At 43.2% G+C, this 21,608-nt stretch overlaps 1 protein-coding gene across 2 annotated transcripts in view; it reads right to left on the bottom strand.

Moving 5' to 3' along the window:
- The window catches only part of Cdadc1 (cytidine and dCMP deaminase domain containing 1), a 32,429-nt gene extending 14,890 nt beyond the window's left edge, over positions 1 to 17,539 (bottom strand). For both annotated transcript variants that reach the window (XM_059273542.1, XM_059273543.1), the window contains exons 1-6: positions 17,342 to 17,539; positions 15,801 to 15,898; positions 12,598 to 12,672; positions 9,679 to 9,856; positions 5,642 to 6,211; positions 923 to 972 (exon numbers count right to left, since the gene is read on the bottom strand). In XM_059273542.1, the coding sequence (XP_059129525.1) occupies positions 923 to 972; positions 5,642 to 6,211; positions 9,679 to 9,856; positions 12,598 to 12,672; positions 15,801 to 15,898; positions 17,342 to 17,423 (1,053 nt within the window). In that variant the 5' untranslated portion in view covers positions 17,424 to 17,539. The remainder of the gene's footprint in view (positions 1 to 922; positions 973 to 5,641; positions 6,212 to 9,678; positions 9,857 to 12,597; positions 12,673 to 15,800; positions 15,899 to 17,341) is intronic.
- Between the last annotated feature and the right edge of the window lie 4,069 nt (positions 17,540 to 21,608).

Here is a 21,608-nt window from a genome sequence, read left to right as displayed (position 1 = left end):
TGACTGATGCTGAATGTAAAGACATGACACATAATGGGTTTGATGGAGGTTATTTCAAGACTCCGGATGGCATTCAAGCTGTGTACGGTTACTGCTCACTGCTCTCATCCGTGAGAAAGAGCAAAGGATAAGAACACGATGCCTGGGAAAGTGAGTAAGTTTACAGCTTAGGAGATGGCAAAGCAGCAGTGGTTGGTAGAGTTCAGTGTCTAAAGAGAAGCCTGGTGTACTGGTTAGGTTTATAGTCAACAGCAAAACTAGAGTCACCTGGAATGAGAACCTCACCTGAAGAACTGCCTCTATCACACTGGTCTAGGGCATGTCTGTGGGACATTTTCTTGACTGCTAATTGATGGAGCAGGCTACAGCCCGCTGCGCACAGTGCATCCTTAGGCAGGTGATGCTGGGCTATGTAGGAAAGCTCGATGAGCCTGAGACAGAAAGCTAGGAGTAAGCGCCATTCCTCCGCGGTGTCTACTGCCGTCTCACCTGGAGTCCTTGCCCTGACTGCTCTCAATGATGGAGTGTGACCTGAAAGTGAAGCTGAATAAACCACTTCCTCTCTTTAAAAAAGAAAAAAAAAGCAATAAAATGAATTGTCTAGGGCTCACTGTGGCAGTATCCAACTAACTCACAGAAGGTGTTCAATAAATGTTTGCTAATGGATGAACCTTGAAAATTGTTGAGGGAAGGGCAGATGTTTATACAACTTAATAAAATGCATTAATAGTAAAACATTAATATCAATCAGTCAATACAATCCAACACCTCAGCAGGTTAAACAGCATGAGCTGTAGTGGTTACCACTCAGAGGATGGAGGGAATGATAGATTGAGTCAGTCTGGGCAACAAAATGAGGCACCTTTAAGACTGACTAAACACAATCCAGGTTAAATATTTAAATAATTCTTTTCATACTTACAGATTTCCCTTCTGCCCAAATGACAGCTCCAACTCCTGTTTTATGATCCTCTGAAAGACAGATGTTTATCTCCGTAAAAATCAATGCTGTCAGTTCCACGCATCCATTTTTCCCAATCATAGAAACACATTTACATCATAAATGGAGCAGCAGCAATCCCTCGTCCCAATACACAAAATTCTCGAGAGAAATCCTTTTAGGTGTGGAATATGGGAATGAGGTACCAAATAACCAGACACGGGAGGGCCACTGTCCACCCTCAGCCATGGTGTCCCTGTGACAACCTCTCTAGTGGCAGTGGCACCCTCAGCTCAGGCTGTAACTGGAACAGCCAGCCTCACAGACTCTCCCCTGACAGGTCAGGATCTAAACAACCACTTCTAACAGATGGTGAAGCTGAGTGAATAAGAAGTTTCTGAAAGAATAGATTTAGTGGAACAATCATGCTCTAGAATCAAGTTCAAGTTTGTCTTCTTCTAACATTTTTTTTTTTTTTTTTTTACACTCTAATCACGGAAAACTGACTTTATGGAAATGTTTTTGCAAAAAAAAAAAAAGGTCATATGGAAATTCTATTTAAGGTCTTATTTTTCCCTCTATATTAGGGTGAATTTCAAATTTCTAAAACAAATTTGCATGAATTATAAAATCATAGCATTTATCACAGCAAGAGACAAAGTAGGTATGTTTACGGAAAAAATCAGAATTATCTGTTCCTCTACCAGGGCATTTATACTGCTGAAGACTGAGTACAATTGTCTTCCCCTACAACTTCCTTTAAGCTCAGCTCTCCCATTAAAGTGCATTTACACATCTGGTTTTCCATTACAGACAATACAGAGAGAAGTCCTGCCACTGCTTCATTAAAGACTAGGATGCCTTCAAGTTAACTTCAAAAAAGTATGGTTATACAATAAAATTTCTTATTTCTAATTCAAACATATTCAGGTTTCCAAAATTATAGTACACAATATGTATTTTCTGGTAAGCATTTTTTATACATGACCTCCTTTTTACCTACCAATAGTTAAAATTTCCATTTCTAGATATGGAATTAACTAAAATTTAGTTCTCTTAACCCAACCTAGCTGCCTTTTCTCTGAATTCTTTCTGACGTTAAGAATTCCCTAAAAATTGCCGGCGGTGGTGGCACACACCTTTAATCCCAGCACTCAGGAGGCAGAGCCAGGCAGATCTCTGTGAGTTCGAGGCCAGCCTGGTCTACAGAGCAAGATCCAGGACAGGCACCAAAACTACACAGAGAAACCCTGTCTTGAAAAAACCAAAACCAAAACAAAACAAAAACCCAAAAAACCAACCTCCCCCCTCAAAAAGCAAAAAAAAAAAAAAAAAAAAAAAAAAAGGAATTCCCTAAAAATGACTTTCATTTGCTGAGTGTCATGTGTACAAAGGATGGGGAAAGGCTGACTGTTCTGACTGCTGAGTGGTGGAGGGAACGACAGTCCCGACCTCAAGCCGCTAACAGCTGAATGGGGGGGGGGGACGGCAGGGATGAGGAAGCCGTGCTAGGAGGAGGTGAACATGACACTGGGGAGTATGTGGCGATGGCTTCCACAGTGTCGGGGGAGAGATCCGGTATCCAAGTTCCCTTCCTTCCTAGAGTTTTACTGTTTAATGCAGGGAATAATATAAATTAATGCTTTATGCTCACTTCTAAGGAAGTGGTGGAAATTATACCCACAATATTATAGCTACCTTCAACATCTAAACCTAAGGAAAGCTGTACTTAATACATGCACAAATAAAAAGCAAGCAAAACAGAAGTTCTCCATACGAAAAGCCGCGTCTCCTGCCCCTTTCCTGTATTAGGATCTGGTCTTGGGAGCTGCGTTCCTGTCTGGGGGGACAGACTGGGCTGTCACTGAAGGAAACAGCCTTTCTCCATCGGCAGCACTTCTACTTTGACAAGGGCTGATTGTAAGAGTGTTCACTACCTCTTTTCCAAGCAGGGATGATCCTTGACTTTGTTTTGAGAGGGGATCTTGCTGGATAACCCAGGCTGGCCTTGAACTTGCAGTCTTCCTGCTTCGGCTTCCCTGAGTGCTGGGATTAAAGGCATGTACCATATCTGTAGTTCTTATAAAATTGTCCCTTATAATCTGATTATTCTTTAGTTTTTTTTTTTTTTTCTGCACAGCTTGAAGGAAAGGCTAATTTATGACCACCAAACAGATTCCTGAGGCTCGTTGATGCCTGAAGTCAGAGACTTCTTTAGTCTCTTGTTCATGCCTACAGGCACATCTATTTCTTCCTTTCATTGTTAAAATCCTACTTGTGTGTGTGCACGCATGCATGTGCGTGTCACAGTGCACTTGTAGGAGTCAGAGGACAACTTGTAGGCATTCTCTTCTTCCACAGCATGTGGGGCTTGGTGAAACTCAGGCCATCTGGCTTGGCAAAGGCCCTTGACTCTCGGAGCAGCTGCTGGCCTCTGCGCATGTCAGTTTCTGTTACAGTTCCATGCTAACACTGGCCTTGATCTAAGTGTGCTTCACAGAACACTTGATCAAAAGTGCTAGGTGCCTGATAAAAAGGCTGACTCCTGGCTCTGCTGAAGACCCTGCACTGTCCACGGGTGCTTTCTGATGCTTTGCCACACTAACATCTGGCTCACAGAGCAAATAAGAACAGCTTTTTTTGGGTTATTCCTGCCTATTTTATCTTCAACACCATGTCTATAGAGCACTGTCCCAGCCAGAATGGGGAGTGGCTGCCGGAACAGCATAGCACCATCTTATTTTCTTAACATCCCCGAACTCTAGATTCCTTTACACTTTCCCCACGGGCTTTAATGATTATGAACTCTGTGTGTATATGTGGTGTGTGCCTGTGGAGGTCAGATGCTGATGTTGGGTGTTGCACAACACTTTTCACCTTACTTAGGAGAGATGGTCTCTCACCGGAACTTATCAGCTGGACTGCCTGGCCGATCTTGGTTCAGCTGCAGCCCTGGGGTTAATAACACTTGTGGCCATAGCCTGCTCTCTGGGTGGGTGCTGGGGACCCAAACTCAGGCCTTCACGCTCACACAGCTAGCACTTTACCTGCTGAGCTACTTGCCCAGCCCGTGAACCACTCATTGTGACTACGAAAGGATCCCCGTTTAATAAACACTCTCTGGTTCTCAGGGAAATGGTGATTATGCCAGAGGTTCTTCCCTGGGAGAGTTCACATGGGCAAGTGATAGTCAAGTTGCATCTTAACTAGGAGTTGAGGTCCAGAACCTTCCCCTGCAAAAAAATCCACTGTCAAAAACTGTTCCTTGAAAAACCTTTTAAATCAAATGTACCAGCATGGATTTATATATAAAACTGAATAGTAAGTGGACACATGTATAATACAAAATGTAATTTATAGTAGAGTATATAAACTCTACACTACAAATCAGACTTTGTCAACCCTGAGGAACATCAGAACACCTTGCAGAACTTTTCAAGACCTAGGCTGTACCCAGTTGAGTGGGTCTGGGTGGTTTGAACATCTGTACCTTTTAAGGTTTCCATGGAGAGTCTGTACATGGTTGGTTGAGATCCTCCATTCCGTTTACTCGACCTGAGGTCTTTTAAAGACCAGTGCCATCTGTACAGGCCTTTCTGATTTTCCTTCTCTTCTCCTCCTTTCTTGGGATAGTTAAGTTTCTGGGCTGGGGTGTGGCTCAGGTGGTGGAGTGCTTGCCTAGCGTGCATGAGGCCCTAGGTTTCTTTCATCTTCAGCACAGCACCAATCAGGTCCAGGAAGTGCATGCTTGTAATTCCAACACTTGAGAAGTGGAGGTAGGAGGGCCAGAAGTTCAAGGTCATCCTCAGCTACATAGGGAGCTTGGACTGCATAGGACCCTATCTAATAAATAAATAGATGAATAAATAAATAAATAAATAAGTCCTGCTATAGCATGTGTCCCAAATAAGTCTTACTTTACCATTTCTCTCATCTGGACTCCCCTAATTAATCCAAAGTTGAATTTTAAAAAGTGGTAATTCTACACTATAAAGCATTAGGTAAGATATGAAAATAATGTTCAGACACTACATTTTATCAAAATAAAGACCATCACTAAGTAATATTTTCCTTTTATACATGTACAACAGAGTAAGACTGCTTAACTTGCTGACAGATTCATACAACCAGAACCCAATAACAGCATTCTTTTATCTTGATTTTTTTTTCCATCTAAATTTGTGCTTTCAAATTCCCAGAATTCTAACTTTCCAGCACCCACATGGTGGCTCACAACCAACCGTCCATGCCTCCAGTTCCACAGGGTCCAAGAGCCTCTTCTGGGCTCTGAGGGCACCAGGCACAAGGTGCTGCACAAACATACATGCAGACAAAACACTAATGTACATTAAAAAACCTTTAAAAAACCGCGTATGAACAAAAAACTGTGCAGTAAATAAAAATGAGAGATTTTAGTTTTCTTTTTGTGCCATCTTTGCTGAAGGACTTAGTGACTAGTGGAATCATGCATGCAAGAAGCAAGCAGGACGCAGGTCTCCTGGTCCTGGTTTGTAAATGCAGTGCTGAATTAAGAACACAGAACACACAAGGTCTGGGTAACTTGCTTACACTGTTAGAACAGCAATACTTTAGAATCTAAGAGTCAAGGAATCTGCCATAAACAGTATGAAGCCACTTCACTTAGTGCCACTTGTAACCCAACCATTCAGCCCCCATGTATGAACTAAGCATTGAACTCACCAGTTCGATATGCCAATAACCTGGCCTGCACCATGCAGTGCCGTGCAACTTCCTGTGGCAAACTTTGATTGTGAATTTCATTGATCTGTTCTGGGTTGCTACAGTAGAATCCGAAGTGTTTCAAGTTGGGCACACTGGAAGCTACTGTGGCCAGAAGCAGGATCAGGTCTTTCATGTTTTGCCTTAGATTGCTAAAATAGGGGTTTTCACACAAGTTCTCCAGACCTATAGTCATTAGTATCTGCTTATGCATTTCTTCATTTGAAACCAAAAATAACATTTCATATTCTTTTATTCTTTCTTGTTTACATTCAGAATAAAAATCAGTGTCAGCACCCGACAGTGCTCTGGCAGTTTTTTGAATAAAGTCACATTTGTAAGAGGTCTCCTCTACAAACTGCACCATGTAGCACACCAGTGGCTGGAGCAGGACACAGACGTGGGCCCGGCTGTTTGACTTCAATCTTTCTGCTGCTTTGGCATCTAGCTTTGCATCTTCAGAACTAGAAGCTTCGGTGAGCAAACTTATTTCTGGGTCAGAAGGCCAGTAAGAAATTCGGTTAACTCCAGCTAAAATATAAAAATATAAAAAAAAAGTCATTGTTTTGATATAAGCTGAACAGAGGCTTTCTATCTAAATCCAGCCCACTATTACCAAAACAAACATCTAAACTGTCACTTACATAATGTCAGTGACATTATGACTCACAGGCCAAAATGGGTCTATGGCTAGTCTTTATTCAGCTGATAGGTTAAATATGGGCTCCACAAGAGAATATTCTATATATGAGATGATGAGAAATTAAAATTTCAGTGTTCATATTTATTCAAAGACAAACCCCTTCATTTACATATGCACGGAGTACCCCCAAATGGCAGAGTTGACCACAGTAGAAACTATGCTGCCTATAAAACCTGAACTACTTACTCTCTGGCTTTTTCAGGAGAGTGTTTGCCAACCCCTACCAAAGCTCGGGTGGCATCTGTAGATCTCCCGGCTTTGCTAAGTGTGACTGAAAACTCAGCATGAGCGTATACACCAGCTCTCCCATGTTGCTGTGGTTGCTTCTGGAAATGTTACAGCCAATACTTGGTAAGGCCTAGAGTTTTGTTAATAAATCATTATAAATGATACATTTATGTACTACAAATGTTCTTGTCTCAGATTCAGAATTCTTCTGAAGAGCCACATTCTAAAGAGAGAGGAAAATGTCATGCTTTAATGCAACGTTCTTTGAACTAAAAACAACTCCAGACAATCAAAATAGGGGACTAAATAATGTGACTCCTCATCCAGTTAACCAAGACAGGGGAACACACAATGGGACCCTCGTAGTTATCAAGATGCCCACCAAAATGTTTCGGTTTTAAAAATTGTTGCTTTCATTTTCTCTAACCTTGGTTTTGTTAGCTAGTTTTAAGTTAGCACACAAAGAGTTTCATGATGCTGTTTTTTGACACAATCTATTCTTGTTGACCACAAAGAATTTTTAACAGAAAAATATTCGCAGGTGAAGATGGAGTGATGAGAAGGGCGTCACCAACCTTTAAAAAGCCCATAAATCAAAGAGAAAACAACACACCCGAGGAACACTTTTCATTCAGTGACAGAAGGTAAGAAGCTTTTACTACACAAAAACACAATTAGCTCATTAAATAAAAGTACATACTGATAAGAACAAGAAGACCTTAAAAGAAACAAAAGACATAAACAAGCAACTTGTAAAAGAAACATAACTAGATAACAAACACGAAAAAATAAAGTTGAATGAAATTGTTATGCAAGTACCAAATGTTTGTTAATTATGAATAGTTTACAAGAGAAAATTTCTTGCTAGTATCTTGTATGATTTCAGCTCAACAAGATTAAAAGTTTTTGTATTATTTATTTATGTGCTTGTGCAATAAAAAGATTTTATTTTGTATGTTTGTACATGTGAGTTCGAGTGTCCACAGAAGAGGGTGCTGGATTTCCTGGAGCTAGAGTTACAGGCAGTGTGTGCTGCCTGACTTGGGTGCTGGGACCTGAACTTAGGTTCCCCACAAGAACAGGAAGTACTCAGAACCACTGAACAGCAATAGAAAACCTAAGACACATGCAGAAGGCAGTTCAGTTCACTCTGAACTCAGCCACTTACATGGTCCTTAAGGTAACCCTCATACTGTGATTTGTAGCAATTACTTCATATACTTGTTATTTGTAGCAATTACTTCAGCTCTGATTCACTCAGAACACTAAGATGAGGTGTACTTGGCCAATGAAACACATGACTTTTCTTATTTCTTATGTGTTCTGTTCCATAACACAAAACCAAGAAGTTACCAGTCTTCCAAAGCTCTCCACAGAAGCCCTGACCAATAATCACAATCCATCCACCACTACTCCACAAGAGGACCTTTCCAATTCAAATGCTGAACCTTACTTCATGCCTCCATTACTATATGTGCTGCTGCCTTGGCTAGCAACATGAAGACCCCTGTTCTACATCCAACCCACTGTGATGGTTTTAATGAGAAATGTCTGCTTTGGCCTGCATGTGATCCCCTGGCCTGGTTGGTGACACTGTCTGGGGAGGCTATAGAACCTTTAGGAGGTACAGTCTTGCTGGAGGAACTAACTCACTGGGGGTGGGCTTGGGCAGTTTGGAGACTTACTGTACTTCCTGCTCTCTGCTTCCTGCTGCCATGCCTGCCTGCTGCCATGCCTCCCCTACCATGAATGAACACTAATCCATTCACAAGCCCAAGTAAACTTGTCCATAAGTTGCTTTTGGTCATGGTACTTTATCACAGAAACAGAACAGTAACTAACACAGCCATGAAGATCCAGCTTGTGCCAGCCTTCACAACACAGCATCCAGGGTTCTGAGCTCACGCATCACTTATGGCCTGTGTCATTTATTTGATACCAAGTGACCCCTGAGGGAAAGGGTTGGGAGTCATATTTGTTGTCTTCTCCCTTCTAGAGCTACTAGGTACCCATATGTAAGATACATCCTTTAAAAGGATACAATCATCTGCATATTTGCCTACCTACAAAATAGAATCAGAAGCAGTTAGGTGTCTACACATTAAAATTTTGTGTGACCCTTCCAAGGTTTATAGTAACCTTTGGGAGTGTGCTGGCTAATTTTTGTCAACTCTACACAAACTTAGCCATATTTTGGAAAAGGGAGTCTGGAGAAATTAGAGAACTGTCTCTACCTGACTGTCCTGTGGGCATGTCTGTGGGGCATTTTCTTTATTAACGATTGGTGTGTAAGGGCCCAGTCCACTGTGGGTGGTACCATTCCTGGGCCTGGGTTATACAGGAAAGCCATGGGGAGCAAGTGAGTAAGCAGTTCCTGAACTGAGTTCCTGCCTGACTTCTCTAACGATCAACTCTATGTGGACTTGAAAGCCAAGTAAGCCTTTCCCTCTCATGTTTGTTTTGGTCCTGGTGTTACCACAGCAACGAAAAGGAAAGTAGGAGAGAGACGGCTGCCCGGCCACAGCCTACAGCTCCCGCAATGACATGAACACAAGGAACGTGGGTGGCCTCCAGGTCACAGCTTTTGTGTTGTTCCGTGGTCTCACCCGTGCCACGCAAGCCCTCCACCACTGAGCTCCAATCCCCAGCTGCTCTCCTGCAAGCAGCATTTTGAAGAAGCAGATGTGCCTTCTGTGGATGCAGAGGACTCAAGGGAGGCCCCAGGATGACAAAAGGAGGGAGGAGAATGATGCCTAACCCCGCAAACCAACCATGTGATCCAAACCATCTGCTGCTCAGCAGTGCCTGTGTCTGACAACTGTAGGGGAGAGACAGTCTTGAGTCACTGAAATTGGGGTTTCCTTTGTAAACTAACTAGCCTGTGATTTACCCAGGGTCATTTGGCAGATCAGTAGGCAGAGCTGAGCTCAAAATCCACGTTTTCAGTCTTGAACTCTTACATGAACACGCCTCTCCACGCCCCATCATCTGTTACTGAGGCATTGTCTCCCTCACGTCCGCTCAGATAAATGAGCTGAATTCCCAGCACTGCCTTATCTGTACTCACCATTCACAATCATTTTCAAACAAGCAGAACATGGCTTTCTTGAAAAATAAAGATCACAGTTTTTCAGCCTGGACCCGTGTTTAATGAGAGCAATCTGCCCAGTGTGTAGGTCTTCACTGGAGCAGTGCAGACCAATGATCTTCATGTTTTCCACCACCACAAGACCAGTCTTCTTCACCTGGTTAAGACACGGAATAATACATTATTAATTACAACTCTTACTATCCTTCCACGGGTAATATTTGTTTTTCTAATGAGATGAAAGCTATGCTTAGTTCTTACCTAAACACAGTCTGCATGAAAACAGATTTCTAATTAGGACCACAAAGAATTTCTGAGAACTTCATATTGACTTTAAATGAGACAATTTCAAAACTAGGGCTCTATTAATTAATCAGTTACAGGTGTGACTAGTATTACTTTGTTCCAGTGAAAGATGAATTCATTTTAACGTAATAAAGACCACAAGCTGAGAGAGCTGACTGGCTTCTCCCATCATCCAGGCTAGGACTATTTAACTGCAAGCTTCACGATAGTGTAAGGAAATCTTCTGGGTTTCACACAGGCCTCCAAAGGACCCACAGATGGTAAAGGCAGAACTAAAGCAGACATCATCTCAACTCTCAAATTACAAGATTTTTTTTTTTGAGTCAGGATTGCATTATATAGCCCAGGCTGGCCTTAACTTGTGCTAAAGAGGTAGCTCAGCTACTAAAGGTAAGGGGACAACTAAAATGTCATGCATTTCACTCCAGACTTGCAACATGTAAACCTTCCCTCTTTATCTCCAAGTATCCTCTAACTGTACACTCCTTGAATATACTGTGTGTGGTGATATTTTATTTGTGATGAAATGTGATATTTTATTTGTATGTTAATAAATAAAGTTGCTGGAGATCAGAGGTCAAATAGCCAATAAGCAGAAGTCTGGCAGTGGTAGCACATGCCTTTAATCTGATCACATGGCAGGCAGAGTTTGTGTGGTCAAGGACACAGCCAAGCGTGGTGACACCAGCCTTTAATCCCAGTACCAACCATAGAGACCTGGAGGTCTGCATAGACAGGCAGTGACGAGGAAGTCATGTGGCTAGGCTTAGAGCCAATGAGAAGGCAGAACAGAAAGGCAATAAAAATACAAGTCAGGCAGGAAGAAACGCTCTCTCGGGGAAGCTACTGTGGGGTGGTAAGCTAAAGCTAGTAGTGGCTCTTGCTCTGATCTCTGGCTATTTCCTCTGTATTTGGCTCTGTGTTTCTTATTTACTAAGACTGTTTAGAATTTCGTCTACAATAGTGGATGTTATTTTCTCCTTCCAGCAAGCTTGTTTGCAACACTGTTCACTTTAGAAAGCAACCAATGAAAATGGCCTCAGCAAAGGATCTGGCTGTTCAACTGAGCCAATTTGGCCAGCGGAGTGGCTGCAACTCAGTTGAAGGACATCAGCCTTACATTGTCAGCAGATAGAAATAAACCAGAAATAAATGACTGTATGTGACCAGACACAGAAAGCACATTATCAACCTCTTACTAGAACAATCTTTCAGGCAACATTTATCACTTTTTGAGTCCTTTTAAAACAAAATAAAAATAGCTGGGTGTGGTGGTGCACGCCTTTAACCCCAGCACGTGGAGGTAGAGGCAGGTAGATTTTTGAGTTTGAGGCCAGCCTGGTCTACAGAGCGAGTTCCAGGACAGCCAACACTACTCAGAGAAAACCCATCTTGAAAAACAAAAAATAAAACATTGCTCCCTCATTAAAAAACAAACAAACAACAACAACAACAACAAAAACCTGTTAATTTTGCTTCTAGCTAAGGCCAAAGTATCTAGTTTGAGATGGAAGTTTTCACCCCAAATGGGAAGCCCAAGTTGTGTTCCAGCCTGGGACTTCTAGTTACCACAGCCCCAGCACGCTGACCTGGGAACAGCTCTTCTGGGCCCTGGCTTGTCTCACTTCATGCACATCTTGGCAAGTTTCTATATAACTTTAGAGGTTTACATTAAAACATGATAGAACAGGACTACCTTTTGCGCATGACTCAGTCAGTATATTTACTTAGTGATACACTGTTTCTCCCCCTTTGTTTTTCTCTTATACTGAAAGCATCTGAGCATTCTGAGGCAAATTATTTCTAAATCACACCAGGTAGTGAAGAGACTCACTCCCAGAATTAATCAGGCAACTTATATAGACAGACATCAGAATAAGTCTTTTCAAAATGCATGTACTTATTCTCTGCATATGATGAATAAACATCTCTGGAAAGTAAAGGTAGAGTGACGAGGAATACCAGGCAGAATGGTGGAGGACAAATTTGTCTTTTGGTCTGACTACCCATGTTTCATAGATACTAGCAGAAAACATGGAACTCCTGGGTCAGGGACAAATGACTCTGAAGAGTGAGAAGCACGTTTGTAGTGGTCCACACCCTCCAGCACCTGCCCCCCCTTCCCCAAGCTGGGACCCACAGTGGCTATGCTTTCTAGGAGAAGAACATTAAGGCTAGGATCCTGGTGTTTGAAGGCAAACAGTAAACCAATCTGTTGTTTGTTCCAGAGGGAGATACTACTTCAACCCTGAATGCTTTAGAAATGACCAAGATAAAGACCAATTAGGCTTTGCATTCTTGCTAAAATAATAACCAAGATACACACATGTGTGGAGGAACCTGCAGGGGTATTGCTCAACCCATCTGTGTAACTCAGGATTAGAAGTTACACTTGAGAATTAAACAAGTAGGAGAACATGACAGAATCCTCCCACCGAGTTTTCCAAACAGGAAAGACGTATAGGTTTGTCTGTACACAAGAGGACTTTAAGGGGAATCTAGAAACTCCCCTGAGCATGGGAGGTCTTGTACACGACTTTATCCAGTCCTCTTGCTTTGTTATTATGAGCTTGTACATCCTTTTTAAATTACCTGTTTTTTGTCAGAAGACACTCTGGCCAACTCTTCATTATCTCCTAAGGGGCCACGACTTTCCTCTTCGTTTTTCTAATTAAAATCAGATTAAGAGGGAAAATGATTAATATGATGAATTATTTGATATGGATAATGTATAATTGATATGATAAATACATCTCAGTATTTAAGGGCTGGTTTTCTCTGAATCATTTTCCCCCTTATGAAGCTCTGCACTGATGTCTCACTTTGCTTGGGTACAGACTCAGACTCTACCCAAGCTAGTATGTAAGGCCACATAATTTAAACCTTAAGGAAAGCATGAACCAGTAAGAAAGAAAATTCTTCTGAAATGTCAGCCATCTTCATAGTACCTAACTTCTACTTCAAAACTTTTTATGAACTGCCTCTCAGCCTTCTTATAAGTCTCAATGGACAATTTCTTTTTCAGTCATTGATTGGACACTTTAAAATTCTGTTTTTATTGCTGAACAATGTAAGTATTTGATAGCATAGAAGAATTCAGACACAAGTCATACTTACAAATATATTAAACCTATTAAATATTAAATTTGGCAAAAGTGACAATGCAAATGTCCATCAATATAATTGACTTATACAATTTATTAAAATCTTAATCAAAACAGTCTATCACAGTGCAGGCATGAAGAGAGTTTTAAGTTCAGCTCATTCATTGCTCACAAGAACTCCACAGGGGCTGGAAGTGTGTGCTCAGGGTATGGAGCACTTGCTTTGCATGTACAAGTTCAATTGCCAGGACCTCAAAACAAAACAAAGCATGTTGTATGTACTAGTGATTTTTTTCCACTGTACTAAAAAGGAAGCTGATGCACAAACAGAAAATACCTTACTCAAAGCTACATAAACCAGCAAAAGTGAGAACTGGAATGTGAGCCCAGGCAGGCTGGCTATGAACCTCTGGCTGCTCTTAAAATACTAGATCAAGCTGCTGCTTCCAGGCACATAATGCCACAGCATATGTATTTTTTACATCTGGTGAAATATCTCAAGCAAGTGAAAGAAAAAAAGGATAAAACAATAGGAAAACATCAACAGTCTCTAGGTGGTAAAGTAGTGAGGATTTTTTCTTCTGTTCATTATTTTATAAATAATGAACACATACTAATTTGGTAACTCATAAAATATTTCATACAGCTATATGTCAAATTGCATCTTGGAGCTTCCATGACTTACTCTGTGTGATTAGTTTTTGTCAATCTGACATAACTAGAGACATCTAGGAGAAGAGAACTTCAGTTAAGGAGTTGCCTCTATCAGACAGGCCCATAGGCATGCCTTTAGGGTAGTTTACTCATTAATAACTACATTGATATGCGAGGGCTCAGCCCACTGTGGGCAGTGCCAACACTAGGTATGTGGTCTTGGATTACATAAGAAAGGGGGCTAGGGAAACTGAAAAGTTATTTAAGTATATTAACTAGTACAAAGAGAACCCTCCAGAAAGCATATGCAGTATGATTTTTTAATGCTGCTGGTTTACTGGTACCCTCAGTTTCAATAATAATGTTTATACAGAAAAGATAAAAACGGAGGATCATGTGCTCCCTTTCATTTGTTCCTCCCCAACCCTATCACTGGTTTTGCTTTTCTGCAGCAGCCAAGACACTCAAACTGATGAAACTAACATACATACCTGCTTTCCTGACAGTAGATGCACAAAGAAGTGATAACGATAATCTATGCATTTTGTAAATTTGCTTTTCTGGTATTTAAAACACATTTTCCATTTAGACAATGTTAAAAATGATAACCAAGTTCTCAAGCTAGCATACATTACTAGAGTAATCTTGAGGGTGCCATTGCTACATGACCGCACATGCACTGTTCAGTAGCAAAGCAAGGGGCCTTCCGGCCCATGTAATCCCTACACTGCATGATCACGTAATTTGTGCTGCGCAGTGTGATCATGCAATCTATGTGCATGTGTGACACAGCTCCAAAAGCCTATATGTGTGTGTGTGGGGGAATCCATAAAAAGCGAGTCACAGACTCCTCCCCCTTTCTTCTCCTTCTTCCTCTCCATGCACAACCTTCCATAGGCCTAAAGCACATTTCCCTCTGTTCCTTCTCCTAATAAACTCTTACAGTGGGTTTTGTTGTGCCTTGTGGCTTTTCTCATCCGGTAAATAGAGCCACTTAATGCATAAAACTAACAGGTGCCTCAGTCCAGTGCCTGTGGGTCCTAAGGCTTATGGCTAAGGAATAAAAGGGAAGCCTACCTGACACTGTGGCTTGACAGCTGTGGGAAATCTGGGCATGAAGCCCAGCTGGGAAGACATTAACACAGTGAACAGTAGCAGGGAAACGTCAGGATCTCTAAGAAGTAAACTTTCCTAGGTCAAACCTCTTTCCAAGTTGGCTGGCTTTTAGAAAGTAAGGATTTATTTTGATGACCTCTATAATTATTTCTATGTCTAGTTAAGATTTTAATTTAAAAGCCTTAAACTGATACAGGTATGAGTCAGATTCTTAAACAAGATTTCAAATAAAATATTTAAAATAAAGCCAATTTATTCCTCTTAAACAAACAAAACTTTCATGGCATCTGTCAGATGAAGGAAAGGATGCCAGAAAAGCAGACCACCTCAGAGTGAGGAGGAGGCACTTAAGTAAATAGCACCTCCTTTGTTTAAAAAGGCAGGAAGTTTGATTAACCCTTGTTTCTAATGAAGTTTTACAACCCTGAAACTTACCTAGAGGCATTTTAATCAGAATGCTAATAGCCTTATCTCAGTTTTCTCTATCAGAATGAGGAAGTTTCCTAATAGAAAGTTATACATTACACTTCACTAATTAAAAAAAACCTTATGCATCAATAAAGGACTCAATTTATATGTTTATAAACAGAATTATGATGAGATCAAATGTGGCTAATAAAGTTAAAAAGATTTTCAATTTTGGCATTTAATTACTAACAAACCTGACTTTCACAATGTACATTTTTAAGGTGTGAAGTGTCTCCCAAAGAAAACCATTAATCAAGGCATACACTAGGACTAACTTTTCAGACTGGAAAGATGAGCTATTATACTGTGAGTCCCAAGCATAACGTCTTGAAGGTATTTCTCAAGTTTGAAGCCCCGCTGGATTTGACTACGAGAACTACAAGAGGGCAATGAAATCAAACTTAGACTACTGCTTTTTCAAGGGTAAAAACTATCTACAGAAACAAGTTATACCTGAGACTTCTGCCCTTGGGTTTCTACTCCTGGGAAGAGCTCCATCCAGAGACTGAGCAGAGTGAAAAGGTTGACTTTAGAAAGCCTTGGTATTTGACCTACAAAAAAGAGGGAAGCACTTCAGAATGTCACTAGTGATGGCAAAGGAGCTGAGCTCAAACCTACTTGTGAAATGCAAATAGATTAGCAGGTAAGAGAATCATAGCTACATTAGCAAGAGCGGCCACAACCTGACTTCCAGTGACCTTCGTGGCTCTTTCCAAAGATGGGTCCTTTTTTTTTTCTCCAGGTCACCCCATGGACAAAACAATACAATCGGCACAGAAGCTTTGGAAATATATAAAAAATAAACTGGGGCAAGTCCTCGCCTCTGACGTCGTAGAGCAAGGTTTTTGTTATTTTGTTGTTGTTTGTTTTGTTTGTGCTGGAACAAGGCAGTACTAAAAGGGAAATGGTTAGAACACGCCTGATTTTCAACTATAAGGAGAAACTTGAGGGAAGCATCGCATGCGGTGAATTAGGAAACCAAAGCAAAAGCGCAATTTCAGGCTCTTCAGCCCCAGGAGTCTAGGTCCTGCAACCAGAAGAGCAGGGCAGGGCGCGCTACCAGTGAAGCCAGGGCAGCACAGCCCCAGGACACGCCTCTGGCAAGGAGCCTAGGAAGCAGCCAGCCTGTCGCGAATGGCTGAGACAGACGGAGCGCTTGGCGGGAGACATGAGGCAGGAAGGTTGCGGGGAAGGAGGCGAACACAGGGCTAGCTGGGCGGGAAGGAGACAGTGTAGGGAGGACACAGAGCCGGAGGGCGACACAGGGCAGGCAGGGCGGGGACAGTGTAGGCAGGACACAGAGCCGGAGGGAGACCGGCGGTAGGCGGGACGGGGACAGTGTAGACAGGACACAGAGCCAGAGGGCGACACAGGGCAGGTGGGGCGGGGACGGTGTAGGCAGGACACAGAGCCGGAGGGAGACACAGGGCAGGTGGGGCGGGGACGGTGTAGGCAGGACACAGAGCCGGAGGGAGACACAGGGCAGGTGGGGCGGGGACGGTGTAGACAGGACACAGAGCTGGAGGGCGACACAGGGCAGGCGGGGCGGGGACAGTGTAGGCAGGACACAGAACCGGAGGGAGACCGGCGGTAGGCGGGACGGGGACAGTGTAGACAGGACACAGAGCCAGAGGGCGACACAGGGCAGGCGGGCCAGGGACGGTGTAGGCAGGACACAGAGCTGGAGGGAGACCGCGGCAGGCGGGACGGGGACAGTGTAGACAGGACACAGAGCCGGAGGGAGACCGGCGGCAGGCGGGGCGGGGACAGTGTAGACAGGACACAGAGCCGGAGGGAGACACAGGGCAGGTGGGACGGGGACAGTGTAGACAGGACACCGGCGGCAGGCGGGGCGGGGACAGTGTAGACAGGACACAGCCGGAGAGAGACACAGGGCAGGCGGGGCGGGGACAGTGTAGACAGGACACCGGCGGCAGGCGGGGCGCCAGGCATGGCGGGCGAGAAGGCGGGCGGGAGCAGGGCCACGCACTCACCCGTCATGCTGCCAGTCTGCGTGCCGACTGACCGCCCGGCCCCCGAGCCCTCCAGACTCTGCATCTGATCAGCTTCTTTCATCCCCAGCCCAGAGGCCTCGGCCCAGGACAGCTCGCCCAGTCAGGCATGATAGAAAACACCGCAACTCCCCTCCGGCCGCCTCCACCGCCTGTCAACAACCGCTCGCTTCGCGCAGCAAGATGACGTCGCAGCATGCCCGTCGCTTCTGGCGCCCGATGTGACGTCAGAGCCCGGTGGACGGAGGTGGAGGTGGTTGTCCGAGTTGTCGGTCTCCTGCAGCTCTGTGTATCTGGCTCTGTTCAGTGGTTTTTGCAGAAAGAAGGGCGCTTGAAGTTTGCTTGGTCCGAGGCCTTAGGTGCTACGGCCCGCCGCGGGGACCAGTGGAGGACTTGGGCAGAGAGGTGCGAACGTGAAACAGGAGTGGGCGAGGGAGCAAGCAGGGCTGTCAGAACCCGGCCATCAGAGATGGACGGATCCCAGGGCATTTAGTTCTGCTTCTTACCAAGCACGTACAAACATTGAGGATTGGGAGGGGCGGACGGAATAGCCAGCCAACCCTGGAAAATCTGAGTTGTTAGCTCTTGTGTGTTTGTAGCTTGTGTGTGTGTGTGTGTGTGACGTGTACAAGCCGGTGCCTTCCTTTATGGCCTGCCCTCCATCTGTTTGTTCGGGACAGGGTCTCTCGCTGAACCTGGAGCTCACTGACTGGCTCGACTGGCCGGCAAGCCGTGGAGATCCATCCCCCTATCTCAGATTTCCCACTGTTGTGATTACAGCTTGTCTGACCTCATCCAGGCCTGCTTCCCCCCCCCCCCCCCCCGGCCTGCTTTTTTTATGTGGGTTTGAGGAATCCAAAAGGAACTTGGGTCCTCAAGTTTATACCTAAAACATTTATACAATGAACCATCTTCCCAGACCCCATTGAATTTTTAAAAATGTCCAAGGCGTGACTTAAAATGAAACCTTGGAGGGCTAGAGAGATACCCCAGTGGTTAAGAGCACTTCCTACTCTTCCAGAGGACCCGAGTTCAATTCCCATCCAGTGGTTCACTACAACCTGTGACTAACTCCAGCTTCAAAGGATCTGATGCCTCTTCTGGCCTCTGGGGGCACTGTACACTTGTAGCATACATTCACACACAACACACACATATATATTAAGTGTTCCTTCCCCAGTGACTCAGAGCCCTGTTTCTATCACCAAAGTATTTGGTACCTCAACATGAAATGTAAGTAGCAAAACAGAATTTTCTTTCTGGTTATGAAGGCAAAAGCTGAGCATTAAGGGGGTACATCATTTAGAAAGAACTCAAGTGGGAATTTTCAGTATTGATGGTGTAGCCATAGTTAAGTGATTTTTACTGCTATATAGTATTTGATTATAGATATATATCACAACACATTTGAGCACAGGAACGTCTGGGATATATCTAATTACTTGCTGTAGCAAACCAAAAATAATTTTAAAAAATGCTTCTATACATATTTACATATGTCTCTTGTGAATGTGCAAGAGTTTCTTTAGGGGCTGGAGAGATGGTTCAGCGGCTAAGAGCATCTGGCTGCTTTTCCAGAGGTCCTGAGTTCAATTTCCAGCAATTACATGGTGGCTCATAACCATCTGTAGTAAGATCTGGCACCCTCTTCTGGCTTGTAGGCATAAATGCAGATAGAACACTACATAATAAGTATCTTTTTTAAAAAAGTTTCTTTAGAAACCACATATAGAATTCTTAGGCCACTGTCCAGTTTACTAGACAAACTGATATGTGTTCTAATGAGTTTTAACTGAATTCCCATCCTTTCTTGGTATTGTCTGACTTCATGTTTGACAATCTAATTGATATAAATGTATCTTATGGCTTGATTTCCTCTAATTTCTTCTTAGGTTAACTGTCTTATGTTGATTGGTCATACATGTTTCCTCTCTTTGAAATGCCTATTAATTTATTTTTTGACTGTATTTTATTTTGAATTAAAGCCCTAGACTCAGAGATTGTTGTGGAAGAGATGGAAAGATTGTAAGAGCCAGGGGAACAGGGATTTTACTGTGAGATGTATCACCTAGAAATATCATAAGCTCCATTCATAGAGTCTCATAAAAATTCTTGCTACAATGCTAATTCTTAAATGTTAACATTTGTCTTCTCTCCTTCTCATTTTTTGGTTTAATTATGTGTGGGTGGACAATATATGTACATGTATGCAGGTGCTCATAGAGACCAGAAGAGGGCTTCAGATCCTCTGGATCTGGAATTTCAGGTGGTTGCAAAACTGCCTGCTGTGGGTGCTGGGAACTGAACTCTGTTCTTCTGCAAGAGCAGCAAGTGCTCTTAACCACTGAGTCATCTTTCCAGTCCCATAACAAAAGTTTCATCTGTGCCATCTTTGATGAGAACAGAATCCCCTCAGGCCCAGACTCTTTCAAAGCTACTAAGGGAAACTTTATCTAAATCTAAAGAACTCACAATTCATAGTTTGAGGTGGAATTCTGCTCTCCCAGAGAGGCTGAATAGCAAGTATCTAACCTTCTCCCTTTGCTGGCATCTTCCAAAAAACCCAGCGTCCTTCCCTCAGCCCCCACTTAAAAACCCTTGCTACAAGTGGTTATTCCTTACCACTTCCTGTCAGCTACTTGCTGAGTCAGTCTCCTGTTCACAGGTTAATTTTATTTAATCAAACACATTTTTGAATTGTTAATAAAAGCAGCAGGAAAAAATGCAACACACTTTAAAATAATATTCCCTAACATTTTCTCTTGACTGGACTTGGGCCATGCAGTGTGAGACAGAATGTCCAACAAGTGATGGTGGATCTTCCCAGTGCCACATACTCCTCAGGCACTAAGAGACCCTCACAGTCAGATGAAGTGATCAACCACATGAAGTGTGAAGGCCTAGACTTAACTTTACAGGCTCAGGAATGTGCCATGACAACTCAAATGGATACAGAGCAGTATCTTCCTGCAGACATCCTGTCTGTGGTTTATGGCCCTTGAAGATATCTAGATAATCCTGCTGAGCAGTCCAGATAATCCTGTTCAGCGGGTGTGGTTCCCCGCCAAAAGTCTAACCCAATGGTTTCAAATATGGTTTTGCCCCCAATGTCTAGACCACTAGTTTCAAAGAATCACCTTGCCCCATACGCCTTCTACCCAATCCCAAGTTGCCAATTCCTGGCTTGTGGTTTTTCCCTGTAAAAACTCTCTACACCTAGGCTGAACCTGAATAAAAGGACCCTTATGTGCTTGCAACGGAAACCGGCTCCTTGGTGGTCTCTGGGGGTTTTACAAAACGGGTACAACAGAAGGAAGCCTGTGTGGGCAAGAAGAATGAACAACCCCTAGGAACTGGAAGACTCTCTCAGACCTAAAGTCTTAGTCAAGAGTGAACAAATAGCTTGGAACCTCAGTCATACAGTCACAGGAACTGTGGAGGTCTACATTGTCACTTACACCATTACTAGACAGTACCTACAGTGATTATTTGGTGAAGTATCTTCAAGGTTTGCCTATGATGCAGCGGTTCTGCCTACTATCTACAGAAATTCTCCTTGTTCTCTTCTCTCTGGCCATGTGGCTCTGCCTACCATCTACAGAAACTGCCTTGTTCTTTCTCTTCTGGCCATACAACTCTGCTCTGCCTAGGAATCCTGCCTCATCCTTCACTCCACTTGGATATGCAAAAACCTCCTATGTTCTGAGTGAATTGCTCTGGAATGCCATTTTTCCTGTCTGGGGAAGGGAGGTCTGAGCTTCATTTGCACAAGACACAAAGCTATGCATCTACAGCCCTCCTATCTCTTAGGCCTAGCAGGGGTGTTACCTAGTGGATCAGCAGTAGGTCTGAGAAGCTAAACTGTTTGCCAAATGGCCTAGTAGTATATGGGCACACAAGAATTTCATAGCAGAAGACAGCTGATATATATTAAAAGCTGGATAACACCAAATATTCCTTGATAAATGGCTTTCTCTTGAAGGACACCTTGGTCAGTCAAGGTATAATTTATTATATACAGCTAAATCTCTATAATATATTCTTGTGGCTCACTGCATTAACCCATATTTCTTATCTGTGTTTTGCTATGTGATTTGTGGCTTGTTACCTCATTTTTTTTTTTTTTTACATGTCTTGCCTCCTCGGTGGCTGGCTGGCAGCTGCCTGACTCTGAATCTGCCACTGCCACTTTCTTCCCTTCCTTCTTTTGGTTGTCCTGCCCATACTTCCTGCCTGGCTACCTATAGAC

This window comes from Peromyscus eremicus, chromosome 9 (assembly GCF_949786415.1).
Source record: "Peromyscus eremicus chromosome 9, PerEre_H2_v1, whole genome shotgun sequence".
NCBI lineage: Eukaryota > Metazoa > Chordata > Mammalia > Rodentia > Cricetidae > Peromyscus > Peromyscus eremicus.
Note: the sequence above shows the minus strand (reverse complement) of the source record. Positions and strands in the feature narration are given on the sequence as shown.